The sequence below is a fragment of the Anabrus simplex genome, chromosome 7, assembly GCF_040414725.1.
Source record: "Anabrus simplex isolate iqAnaSimp1 chromosome 7, ASM4041472v1, whole genome shotgun sequence".
NCBI lineage: Eukaryota > Metazoa > Arthropoda > Insecta > Orthoptera > Tettigoniidae > Anabrus > Anabrus simplex.
In genome coordinates, this window is record NC_090271.1 from 264,243,053 (window position 1) to 264,256,930 (window position 13,878).

The following is a 13,878-nucleotide window of genomic DNA, read 5'->3' on the forward strand; positions in this document are numbered from 1 at the left end:
TTTTAAATGCAGATAATCAGATTTTCAAGTTTAATCCAGTTTAATCCAGTTTAATATGTTTGTAAATTCAGTCAGACAGTTAGGAAGTTCTCACTGAAAATCATAATTTTTACCCCCTCACTCAAAATCCAAATTGCAGCATAATCTTCCAGACAAGCAAGGAAATTGAAATTTGGCAAAATTATATGTTTCAGCCTGTAACGAACGAAAAACTTCACAGATCTTTAATTTTTTCATTTTCTATCCCCGAAGAATATCGAAATATGGAAGCAATTTTAATGAAGGTGCAGACCTTCGTTTCGAGGTATTTCGTGGGATAAATGGCAAGTCCTATCACATAACAGATGCCACGATCTTCGTTGAATTACGAGTGATCTTCAACCTTGGTCTTATGACTTTTTGTCGTATCTGTATCGCGTATACGTTAGATTCGTATCTATTTCTCGATTTTAAGTAAATTTGTACTCTTTACCTATATAATTCATACTTTCAATCACTTACAGGAGAGATAGTATGATCAAACTCTACACGAACATTGGCCCACCCAGTACCCATATGTGAGCCAAATGCTATGTCACATAATCATCCGAAAAGTAATGCAAATTTCAACCTATTCAACGTTTCTGACTCAATCTGACCAATGAACAGATGAGATGCGAGAAAATATCATAAGACCAGCCATTTAGGTCGCTAAATACTGCGCCTTACGGTACAATCCTTTGTCGATATGACGTACCGTTTAGCAGCAGTTAATCTGTAAATGAAGGTCTGCAATATTGTAAACATGCATATACTTTCGTATGTCCATCTATATACACTGACTGACAGAGCAAATGCAACACCAAGAAGGAGTGGTCAGAACTTTATGCCAATTGCAGGGTAGACTGACGTCACTGAGGTATGCTCATGATGTGAAATGCGCCGCTGTGCTGCGCACGTAGCGAACGATAAATGGGACACGGCGTTGGCGAATGGCCCACTTCGTACCGTGATTTCTCAGCCGACAGTCATTGTAGAACGTGTTGTCGTGTGCCACAGGACACGTGTATAGCTAAGAATGCCAGGCCGCCGTCAACGGAGGCATTTCCAGCAGACAGAAGACTTTACGAGGGGTATGGTGATCGGGCTGAGAAGGGCAGGTTGGTCGCTTCGTCAAATCGCAGCCGATACCCACAGGGATGTGTCCACGGTGCAGCGCCTGTGGCGAAGATGGTTGGCGCAGGGACATGTGGCACGTGCGAGGGGTCCAGGCGCAGCTCGAGTGACGTCAGCACGCGAGGATCGGCGCATCCGCCGCCAAGCGGTGGCAGCCCCGCACGCCACGTCAACCGCCATTCTTCAGCATGTGCAAGACACCCTGGCTGTTCCAATATCGACCAGAACAATTTCCCGTCGATTGGTTGAAGGAGGCCTGCACTCCCGGCGTCCGCTCAGAAGACTACCATTGACTCCACAGCATAGACGTGCACGCCTGGCATGGTGCCGGGCTAGAGCGACTTGGATGAGGGGATGGTTGAACGTCGTGTTCTCCGATGAGTCACGCTTCTGTTCTGTCAGTGATAGTCACCGCAGACGAGTGTGGCGTCGGCGTGGAGAAAGGTCAAATCCGGCAGTAACTGTGGAGCGCCCTACCGCTAGACAACGCGGCATCATGGTTTGGGGCGCTATTGCGTATGATTCCACGTCACCTCTAGTGCGTATTCAAGGCACGTTAAATGCCCACCGCTACGTGCAGCATGTGCTGCGGCCGGTGGCACTCCCGTACCTTCAGGGGCTGCCCAATGCTCTGTTTCAGCAGGATAATGCCCGCCCACACACTGCTCGCATCTCCCAACAGGCTCTACGAGGTGTACAGATGCTTCCGTGGCCAGCGTACTCTCCGAATCTCTCACCAATCGAACACGTGTGGGATCTCATTGGACGCCGTTTGAAAACTCTGCCCCAGCCTCGTACGGACGACCAACTGTGGCAAATGGTTGACAGAGAATGGAGAACCATCCCTCAGGACACCATCCGCACTCTTATTGACTCTGTACCTCGACGTGTTTCTGCGTGCATCGCCGCTCGCGGTGGTCCTACATCCTACTGTGTCGATGCCGTGCGCATTGTGTAACCTGCATATCGGTTTGAAATAAACATCAATTATTCTTCCGTGCCGACTCTGTTTTTTCCCTAACTTTCATCCCTTTCGAACCACTCCTCCTTGGTGTTGCATTTGCTCTGTCAGTCAGTGTATATTCATTGATGTCGATTTGTAGCGATCGAGAAATGGTGTGTCTGCTATTGTAATCAGTACTCGCTACACCGACTTTGACTGGTGGCAGTAGGAATAGGGTCCTTCTCCAACTCCTGTGTAACTGGCATTAGTAAGGTGGGCCCACCATTTTAATGAATAATTCACTTCTCGATTTGTCTTGCAGAATGCAAGGGATCATGCAGTTTTGTTCGAAAGTCCGCTACCCCATTGTGTTTGGCTCTAGGCTAGGGTGCCCGCCATTATAAACAAATGTTCCAATCTAAAATTTGACTAGCATTAGGTATAGTGGCCTGCTATTTTCATGGAAACTCACTAATTCTGTGTGACTGGCAGTAAGTTGGCTGGCAGCAGTAAAAAGGGCCTGTCATTATAATGATAACTGCACAAATCAATTTTGACTGGTGGTAGGGAAGTTGCCTGCTATTATAATAAAAACTCATCAACTGTAATCTGTCTGAAAGTAGGAAATGGGTCTGCCGTTGTAACTAAAACTCACCAAATCGATTGTGACCGCGCAGTAGGCAATGGGGCCTGCAATTATAATGTAAACTTGCCAACTCGATTGTGAATGGCAGTAGGCAAGTGAGCATGCCGTTATCACCACAACTCTGCAACCCTCACTTTAAATTGGAAACAACGTATGGGGACCTCCCCATGTTATTTCTCGGATAAGGCTAAGAGACATGCAATTTTAAAACAATCTCATTCACTGCACGCACAGTATTTACGTCGATATCCGTGTACAATGTAGAATACCGTAGCGAAGCACGGGTACATTTGCTAGTTTAAAATAAAATTCAACTTCTGTAATTTTTACATTCACACAATGGACATCCCTGGAACGAGCGGAACAGCAGAGGGTGGGTTTTGCACAGAAATGTACTCTTCCCAGACAACTGTCACCAAAGGAATGCTGAGTGAAGGGCAGAGGTGGAGGATTAGCTCAGAAGAACAACGGGCAGGTAGTAAAGGACGTACTGTGTCGAGTGACGAGGTGAGGGGGAGGATTATCTAGGAAGAACAAGGAGCAGGTAGTAAGAAGGTACATACTGTGTCAAGTCGCCAGTGAAAGAACATCTTTTTAAGTGAATATAGTTCATCATGCCTAAAACGAAATCATCTAAGAGTGCGCTTATACAACAATGGCTTGTACAATTTCCAGGGATGACTTTTCATGGCAAGATTATTTTCTGCCAGTACTGCAATAAACAGGTATGTGCATATATCTTAAATTTAATATTAATCTAAAACTAAGGTTTTGATATTGGCTCCTCTAATTAATTGTAGAGACCTAGTCCAGGCGACCTGGTTTCTATTTCTAGTACCGACAGTAATTTAGACATCTATGAGGTCTGGAATGGTGTTGACCCCAGCATCGTGAGGGCAATTGAGAAGCTACACTGGGCAGGGGCTCACGGAGGCAAGGCAATACGGCTGAAGGATGTATCGTTCTGACTACATGCCACCCAATATCTGCAGGCCATGAGCTGGGCAGCAACCGTTATTGAAGCCAAGGCCCTTCGGGGAGTGTAGTGTTCTTAATTAACTTTAGAGTAATAATGGCTTAATTTAAATAGTTTAAAATTACAAATTTTATTCAATAGCTCACCTTTTCTATTCCTCATCTTAGTCTCTAACTGACATCACTTTATTGTGTTTTAGATCTCACATGAGGAAAATGCCACCTTCAGCAGCATGCAGATACTGCCAGTCACAAAGCGAAAGCAGCCGTGAAAAGTAACATTGGACAGACTCTGCTCACACAAACTATATCTCCTACAACCCATATTGGTTTCTATGCTGATATGTGTAGAGCCCTAGTAACAGCAAATATCCCCTGGAATGCTGTGCATAATCCGGTTTTCGGAGATTTTTTTACAGAAATACACCAAGCAGCACATCCCATCAGCATCTACATTAAAGAAAAACTGCCTACTTGGATATTTGTTACAATGAGGTCATTTTGTCAATCAGGGAGGATATTGGGGAGTCTTCCATATGGTTGTGTGTGGACGAAACCACCGACTCTGTGGGCAGGTACATTGCTAACTTTATAGCAGTCAAAGCATTGCATACTTCATCAACACGGGGTTGCAATTATTGTATCCTGGGAGTGTTGATGATTCTAAAGCCCTTCTCCTTGTCCCCAATGCAGCTTCCTACATGATTGCCACTGCACCTCTCCTCAAACTTTCTATCCTCCTTTAATTCATGTTACTTGCATGGCCCATGCCTTGCATAGACACGCAGAAACAGTTAGGGCCGAGTTTCCTGCAGTAATTACTCTCATTTCAACAACGAAGAAAGTGTTCTGTAAGTCTCCATCAAGAATAGCCATCTTTCGAGAGAAACTCCCCTCTATTCCCCTTCCACCACAGCCAATCATCACCCGTTGGGGTTCCTGGATGGAAGTTGCCCTGTATTATGCAGAACATCTTGAGGAAATCATGACTGTGATATACAATTTGCCTTTAACGGACAACTCTGCATGTGTGTCGTCTGTCAAAGAGCTGTTACATGATTGTTCCAGTGTTCAGAGAGACATTGCGTATATTCAGGCAAATTTTTCATTTCTTCCAGTCACCATTGAGGAAAAAGGAAACTGTTTCAAACAGCAATTTTCTGTAATCGAGGAAGCTGAGAATAACATATTAAGTGCTAGGGGCAAGTTACGGGATAAAACAAGAGACAAGTGGTCTAGTGTACTGCAGAAGAACCCAGGTTTTTCAGTGCTGAAAAGGGTTCATGAGGTAATGGATGTCGAAAAGGTAGACTTACCAAGTGAAATTGAATTAAAAAATGTAGGTAAATTTTCCTATGCCCCTCTAAAATCTGTGAGTGTGGAGCGCTCTTTTTCTGCTTTCAAAATGATATTAATAGACAAAAGACACAGCCTGACTGTGGAAAATTTGGAGAATATTGTTATGTACTGTACGAATGAAACTACTGCAGGAATGTTCCTCACAAATAATAAACACATACTCCATTCGCGTTTACACCGTTATTGGATGCGTACAGTGCTGTAATTGTGTACACTTAAACTGTAACGTGATACTTTTTTTACTTTAACAAACGTGGTATCTCTATTCTTAACCGAAATAACTGAAATGAAATGAAATGGCGTATGGCTTTTAGTGCCGGGAGTGTCCGAGGACATGTTCGGCTCGCCAGGTGCAAGTCTTTTTTGATTTGACTCCCGTAGGCGACCTGCGTGTCGTGATGGGGATGAAATGATGATGAAGACGACACATACACCCAGCCCCAGTGCCAGCGAAATTAACCAATGATGGTTAAAATTCCCGACCCTGCCGGGAATCGAACCTGGGACCCCTGTGACCAAAGGCCAGCACGCTAACCATTTAGCCATGGAGCCGGACACCGAAAAAAAAAATACTTATCGAAAAGAATATAAAAAGTCATGGGTCAAAGAAGTATGGATTATAATATTTATCATTATCAGTACTGATCTAGTCCGCCTCTGTGGTGTAGTGGTTAGCGTGATTAGCTGCCACCCCCGGACGCCCGGGTTCGATTCCCGGCTCTGCCACGAAATTTGAAAAGTGGTATGAGGGCTGGAACGGGGTCCACTCAGCCTCGGGAGGTCAACTGAGTAGAGGTGGGTTCGATTCCCCACTCAGCCATCCTCGAAGTGGTTTTCCGTGGTTTCCCACTTCTCCTCCAGGCGAATGCCGGGATGGTACCTAACTTAAGGCCACGGCCGCTTCCTTCCCTCTTCCTTGCGGATCCCTTCCAATCTTCCCATCCCTCCACAAGGCCCCTGTTCAGCATAGCAGGAGAGGCCGCCTGGGCGAGGTACTGGTCATTCCCCAGTTGTATCCCCGACCAAGAGTCTGAAGCTCCAGGACACTGCCCTTGAGGCGGTAGAGGTGGGATCCCACGCTGTGTCCGAGGGAAAAGCCGACCCTGGAGGTTAAACAGATGATGATGATGATGATGATGATGATGATGATGATGATTTATTTATTTATTTATACGCAAAAGGCATAGAAAAGGTAACAAAATTGGGATTTAATTGTCAGACTTTTTTCTACATGCGCCAAGAATCTATTGTTTGTGTACAGCAGCGAGGAGCAACCTTCACTTGTCAGGTGAAAACGAATCTTACAGCGAAACGACTATTCACGTTTATGGCACATTCCCCAATGAGGGGAGATAGCCAATAAAGGAGAAAAGAAAAAAAAGAATTTCTGTTTGAACACGTCGGGAAAGTTCGCAACTCCAAATTTTCTACAATTGTGCGCTCATTACAAAAATAACGTCCTATACGCCTTTTGCATACAAATAAATTAATAATATAAAACTTCCGCCTCTGTGGTGTAGTGGTTAGCGTGATTAGCTGCCACCCCCGGAGGTCCGGGTTCGATTCCCGGCTCTGCCACGAAAATTTGAAAAGTGGTACGAGGGCTGGAACGGGGTCCACTCAGCCTCGGGAGGACAACTGAGTAGAGGTGGGTTCCATTCCCACCTCAGCCATCCTCGAAGTGGTTTTCCGTGGTTTCCCACTTCTCCTCCAGGCGAATGCCGGGATGATACCTAACTTAAGGCCACGGCCGCTTCCTTCCCTCTTTCTTGTCTATCCCTTCCAATCTTCCCATCCCTCCACAAGGCCCCTGTTCAGCATAGCAGGTGAGGCCGCCTGAGCGAGGTACTGGTGATTCTCCCCAGTTGTATCCCCCGACCAAGAGTCTGAGGCTCCAGGACACTGCCCTTGAGGCGGTAGAGGTGGGATCCCTCACTGAGTCCGAGGGAAAAGCCGAACCTGGAGGGTAAACAGATGATGATGATGATGAATATAAAATTGAATTATTAAAAATATTCTCGACAGGGGAGTCGAGCCCACGACCATCGAATTACTACTCCAAGCTCTTACCGCTACACCAACAACTGCTCAGCGTCTGTACTAACGTAAGTGGCTTATACGGTGCGAGAGCCGCGTCAACATTATTATTTTTATTTTTATTTTCTATACGCTTGGCCATGTGGAGTTCCCACTTTGTGTACTTTCATTTCTAGCCAAGCCCTGTATGTTCTATAAATTTGAGCGAAATTGGTGGTGACGAGCAGAGAATGCCTCCTTGTTAGTCGAGAAGCTTGTCTCTTTCTACCGAGCTCGATAGCTGCAGTCGCTTAAGTGCGGCCAGTATTCAGTATTCGGGTGATAGTAGGTTCGAACCCCACTGTCGGCAGCCCTGAAAATGGTTTTCCGTGGTTTCCCATTTACACACCAGGCAAATTCTGGGGCTGTACCTTAATTAAGGCCACGGCCGCTTCCTTCCCACTCCTGGCCCTTCCCTGTCCCATCGTCGCCATAAGACCTATCTGTGTCGGTGAGACGTAAAGCAAATAGCGTCTCTTTCTGCCAAGTCTTCCCAGCCCAAACTTTGCTATATTTTCGTAACGCTTCTCTTTTGTCGGAAGAAATGAACTGGCGTATGGCTTTTAGGGAGTGTCCGTAGACAACTTCGGCTCGCCAGATTCATGTATTTTGATTTGACGCCCGTAGGCAACCTGCGCGTCATGGTGAGATGAAATGAAGGCGAAGACGACACATACACCTAGCCCCCCTTCCGTGCCAGCTGAATTAACCAGTTGTGGTTACAATTCCAGACCCTGCCGGAAATTGAATCCGGGGCCCCTATGACCAAAGGCTGGCGTGCTAAACATTCAGCCATGGAGACGGACCTCTTGTCGGAAATCACCCAAAACAAATCGAGCTGCTTTTCTTTGGATTATTTTCCAGTTCCCGAATCGACAGTAATCATGGTGAGGGTTCCATACACTGGAACCATACTCTAGCTGAGGTCTTTTCAGAGACTTATATGCCCTCTCCTTTGCATCCTTACTACAACCCCTAAATACTCTCATATCTATGTACAGGGATCTGTACCCTTTATTTACAGTCCCGTTTATGTGATTACTCCAATGAAGATCTTCCCTTATATTAGTACCTAGACCGGGTGAGTTGGTCATGCGGTTAGGGGCGCGCAGCTGTGAGCTTGCATCGGGGAGATAGTGGGTTCGTACCCCACTGTCGGTAGCCCTGAAGATGGTCTTCCGTGGTTTCCCATTTAGCACCAGGAAAATGCTGGGGCTGTTTCTTAATTAAGGCCACGGCCGCTTCCTTCCCATTCCTAGCCCTTTCCTCTCACGTCGTCGCCATAAGATCTATCTGTGTCGGTGCGACGTAAAGAAAAAAAAAAAACCAAGCAAACAAACTGGGTACTTACAGAGAACCCCATAAGGAACTTTTGACCTCATCAACTCAGTAATTAAAACCGAGAGTATATTTTTTATTAGTGAAACTCACAACCTGACTTTTAACCCCGTTTATCATCATACCACTGTCTGCTGCCCATCTGACAACATTACCGAGGTCTTTCTCCAGTTGCTCACAATATTGTAACTTATTTATTACTCTATAAAGAACAACATCATCCGCAAAAAGCCTTATCTCTAATTCCAGTTCTTCACTCATATCGTTTATATATACAAGGAAATATAAAGATCCAATAATAATGCCTTGAGGAATTCCTCTCTTAATGAATAAAGGATCAGAAAGTTCTTTGAGTTTTCTTTTCTAGAAAAATAGCCACACATTCAATCACTCTATTTTACAGTCCAATTGCTCTAATTTTTACCAGTGGTCTATCATGATGTACTCTATCAAATGTTTTAGATAGACCAATCGCGATGCAGTCCATTTGATCTCCTGAATATAAGATATCTGCTGTATCTTGCTGGAATTCTCCATGTTGAGCTTCAGTGGAACAACCTTTTCTAAACCCCAACTGCTAGTTATTAGTTTCGCAAACATGTCTCATATAATCAGAAACAGGGCTTTCCCAAAGCTTAAATGCAACACATGTCAAACTGACTGGCCTGTTATTTTCGGCTTTCTGTTTATTACCCTCTCCTTTATACACAGGGGCTAGTACAGCAACTCTCCATTCATTTGGTATAGCTCCTTCATGCAAACAGAAATCAAGGTACTTCAGACATGGTACTAAATCCCAACCCATTGTATTTTATTATATCCCCGGAAATCTTATGAATTCCAGCTGCTTTTCTAGTTTTTAACGTTTGTATCTTATTGTAAATGTCTTTGTTATCGTTGGTAAATTTCAATACTTCGTTAAGTATTAGTCACCTCCTCTATCTGGACATTATCCTTGTAACCATAATCTTTACATAGGCCTACTGCTGACTGAATACTTCTGCCTTCTGTAGATCCTTACATACACACTCCCCTCATTCATTAATGATTTCCGGAATGTTCTTCTTGAAACCTGTTTCTACCTTAAAGTACCTTTCCATTTTTCACTAAAATTTGTATGACTACCTACCAATTATGCTTGCCATCATGTTATCCTTAGCTGACTTCTTCACTAGATTCAATTTCTTAGTAAGTTCCTTCAATTTCTTGTTACTTCCACAACCATTTCTAACTCTGTTTCCTTCCAATTGTATATTGTATTTCACCTGCGTCATGTGAGCGTTCATTTGCTGGGCGTACTTGCTACTTACATGCTGCAGGTAACCTGCAGCCCATTTCCTAGCAAGTCACATAGATCGGCAGAAGTGTAGTCTACTTGGGATGAGTGATTTGATCTTGTTTCCCTGTTTCATGTCTATTGTTTGTTCTGATTTGTTGTGGTATTAAAAATGGGGGATGAAAGACCAAGCGTACCGTTTTGTGGAAAAATATATTCAACTCGAGTGTTTGTGGAATGTCAAAGGTGAAGTGTACGAAAACAAGCACAACCCTAGAAAGTACTTCGAAACAATGAATATTGATAGATTTTGGCATTCAAGAAGCAAGAAGAAAATTCGGAGCTTACCTGCTACCTGTTAGTCTGAACCTCACTGAATTCTAGAAAAGCTGGGTTGTTCTAAAGTTAAATAACAAGACTATACTTACTGGTTTCAGAGGACAGTCGGGTTGAAAATTTATTATATGAGCGAAGAATGGAGTCCATGATTCATTCTTCTTTGGCAACTCAGCACATAGGTCATCGAATACCACAGTGATGAAGTGTTGGCACGAATCATACTGCTGCTTGCTGTCACATTTTGTTAGATCAATTATACCCTGTAAGGAAAAACAGATGTTTCATTACTGATAATCTGTGTATCTAGAATACCCAGGTTCGTACGTTCATATGTCTTAGTAATTAGTGTATCTAGACTACTCAGCTTCGTACTTCGTACTTTGATATGTCCTAGGAAAAACACATGTTTCATTACTAGTAATTTGTGTATGTAAACTATTGAGACATAATACTGTATACGTTTATGGGCTTATGCCTTGTCAAGAAAATAAGGTGAAATTCTTAACGTTAGGGTAATGGTTACAGCGATTTGCAGATTCATAGAACCCTACATCCCAGAGAAACGACCGAGCAAAGCTCACAGGAGGGAGAAGTGAAGGGGACTGCCTACTTGCCTTACATTCACAACACCACAGATCGAATTGACAAAGTCCTTCGCAAACACAATATAAAAACCGTGTTTGGCACCGCCACCAAAATTACTCACAGTCTGAGTAAAACCAAGGACAAATTGTCCCCACTTTTACATCCTGGGGTATACGAAATTCCCTGTACTTACGGTAAGGTATACATCGGCCAAACATGCGGAAGTGAATTAACAGTCTTTTGAAAATAAAGGTTGGCACAGTCTTATGAAAAGAAATGTCGACACAGTTTTTCACGAAGTGAATTGACACAGTCTTTGAAAATAAAGCTTGGCACTGTCCTTTATGACACAAATTAACACTGTCCTTTGAAAAGAAATGTACTTTCGCAAGGGCACAGTTTCTCGAAATAACTTAACACAGTCTCTTGAAGAGAAAACAAGGTTTCACCAAAGCCCTAAGTCCTTTAAGCACAGTTTCAAAAATATCTAGCGATTACTGTATAGCATCTGCAATACAAAATTCACAAGATGAAAATAATGTTAATCAGCTCGACAGGTCGATATTATAAATGAATAAGTTTTCCGCTTGCACGCGAAGTTAGAGTCAGATGAAAATATGTTCGACACTTGTATCGCGTATTTTCTATCACCGGTCCTTAGCTGGACGGAGTGACGGACTGTACTACCGCAGCTGGCCCGTGGCGGCTGGTACACGAAGAAATCATACACTGTCTAATAAGGTACTGGCGAGCTCCTTATATTGCTCAAGGTCGGACGGCCAGACTGGAAATATGATCTTCTTTAAAAATTTATAACTCGGCTATCCTTCCGCCTTTCATGAAATTTTGGGCAGTAGTATTAGTTATCCAGGCCAACAAGGTGACGTTCTTCAAATCACGATCTGACATTCCGTTCGTGATATAATGATATCGAGCCGAATGGAACATTCGATCGCGATGTCATTTGGCCTTGGCTGGTACTCTGCAGCGAGTGATCACTTGCACGCTGTCACCCATGATGCCTGCGCGCTCGGCGCTCGTTTTAAATCCACACAGTCGGGTATTGTGCGTTCTGCTCAAGAAATACATGAACGGCGAATGCTGACAGGACATTCCCGTTTCATCTCTCCCCTGCTCAGGGAAAAAGGAAATTGGTGGACGATTTTCTTTTATTCATCTCCTAGTAAAGTATTTCTTGAGGTTGGCAGAGTTGAAAATTCCCTCGACGTTACCATCCATTCTTTCTACCGTTCAATGATGACCCGAGCTTCTTCAAAGTACTTCATGCTTATCAGATAAGGCCGTTTCTTATAAGGTGAAGTGTCAGTAACATGTAAGTGGTGTTCAAAACCTTTGATAACTCCAGGTTTATCAGAAAATACATCTGGAAATTCCTCAAAAAGCTCTTGGATCGCCTCTGCTGCTTCATCAGCATCATCATAATCTGGGCTTTCAGCTACACTGGCATAAATTGTGAAGTTGTAGTGGTTCTCGTTAAACTCATCATCGATGATGGACGCCATCTGGTCCTCTACGGGTCCCAATTCCTCGGGTCTCCCCTCTTCGTGGATGCTTTCTTCGACAGGCGGACCCTCACTCATCTTGCCTTCTATTATGTCCACCGGAGTCTCAAATTCCGGATGCTTCATTTCATTACAGGCAAACAACTGTAGCTCTACAGATTCGACGTGAAAGTATTTAATCATGCTAGCAGGATAATGATTCCCCCATGTTGAATGAGGAAGTCCGATCCAAGGATTAAATCAAGTTTCATTTGAGTGAAAATGAAAAATAGATGTTGGAACTTAACACCACCAATTTCTAACTCAAGAAACGCCTGGAATTTACATTTAATAGCCTTTAACTATGCCTTTAACCTTAACTTGGGCAACAGGCAGGATGGAAATGTTGGTCGTCTCTTGCGCCACATCTATCAATTTTTGCGAAGTTAGTGAGGCTTGCGATCCTGAGTGCACTAAAGAGGTTACAATCATATTGCCTAGCTTAATACTTATGATCAGTAAATCGCGCTGTATCTGAGGCTGTCGTGGTGTTGAGTCCTCATACAGTAAATCCATATCCTCTAAATACCAATGGTTGATGGCTGTAGTACGTATTATTCCTCCTTCCTCCAGGTTTTCAGGCAATTTCCTTATTGCTTCGTCGAAGTTTTTTTGCACCCGTAGTTTCGGGATCCATTTCCGTTCTCTCATTTCTTCTTTGAACTTCTGCCTGGTATTCCAAAGATGCTGCTCCAGGCAGACCTTCTTCCCTGTTCTTATATCTTACGTATTCTCTAGTCTCTCCAACGTTTCTCTAATTCTTCCCGCTGGGAGTTGCTATTATCATTAGGTTGGCTAGCTGTCTGCCTCCACGAAGGTCCTTGTTGAAACGTGGCCCTCTCTTCGTAGGGACACTTTCTATATCCTCTGTACCGGAACGGTACGTCTCGACGAGTTTCTCTTTCTTCTCGCGGTTCTGGGTTATTTGAACCGGAGCCTTCACTTCCACGGGGTTAGCCGTAGTTTCTTTGGTTCTACTGTTCTTTGTTACGTTCTGAGTGTGAGCGGAGTCGAGTTTCTTCAGGACGTCATCGAGCTGCTCTAAGTACTGGACGTTTGCCGCTACCAATATCTCCTGAACGTTTGGAGGGAATTGCAGTGTTATGACCTGAATAAGTTCTTGCTCCGGCAAAGGAGGATCGAAAAACTGCACCTTTTTAAGCTGAGATATGAGAAAGCCTGGTTTCGTGAGAAATTGGTGGAAGTGTTATACTTTCTGGAGTATAATTGGAGTTTTATCAAGTGCTGAGTTTCAGAACTCCAAAATCGTCTAAGTAGGGCTTCCTTAAATTCTCGATAAGTGCTGATACTAAATTTGAAAGCAGTGTACCACATTAACGCCCTGCCTTCTAACAATGGAGATGCTATACGTAACTGGCGTTCTGTTTAAATGTGATTTTTCTGAAAATACTCTTCAAGGTTAAGGAGAAACTCTTTAGCTGTATACTCCTCCTTCTCCGAAAATTTGGCTGGTTTTTCCTCAGTCATTTTAAAAGATGTGGAGACACTCATGGTTTCTCCACTAGCATTGTGAAGGCTAGATGATAAGACATCCTGTTCGATTTGGGATACTTTGCTGTTGAGAGATTCCATATTACCTTGAAGTTCGAGTTTGAGGGTTTTA

General features: G+C 43.8%; 1 protein-coding gene across 1 annotated transcript in view; it reads right to left on the minus strand.

The window, feature by feature from the left end:
• The window catches only part of LOC136877105 (uncharacterized), a 75,749-nt gene that overhangs the window by 6,271 nt on the left and 55,600 nt on the right, over nt 1-13,878 (minus strand). Inside the window, exon 3 of the mRNA XM_067150920.2 lies at nt 10,197-10,367. Coding sequence (XP_067007021.1) covers nt 10,197-10,367 — 171 coding nt within the window. The remainder of the gene's footprint in view (nt 1-10,196; nt 10,368-13,878) is intronic.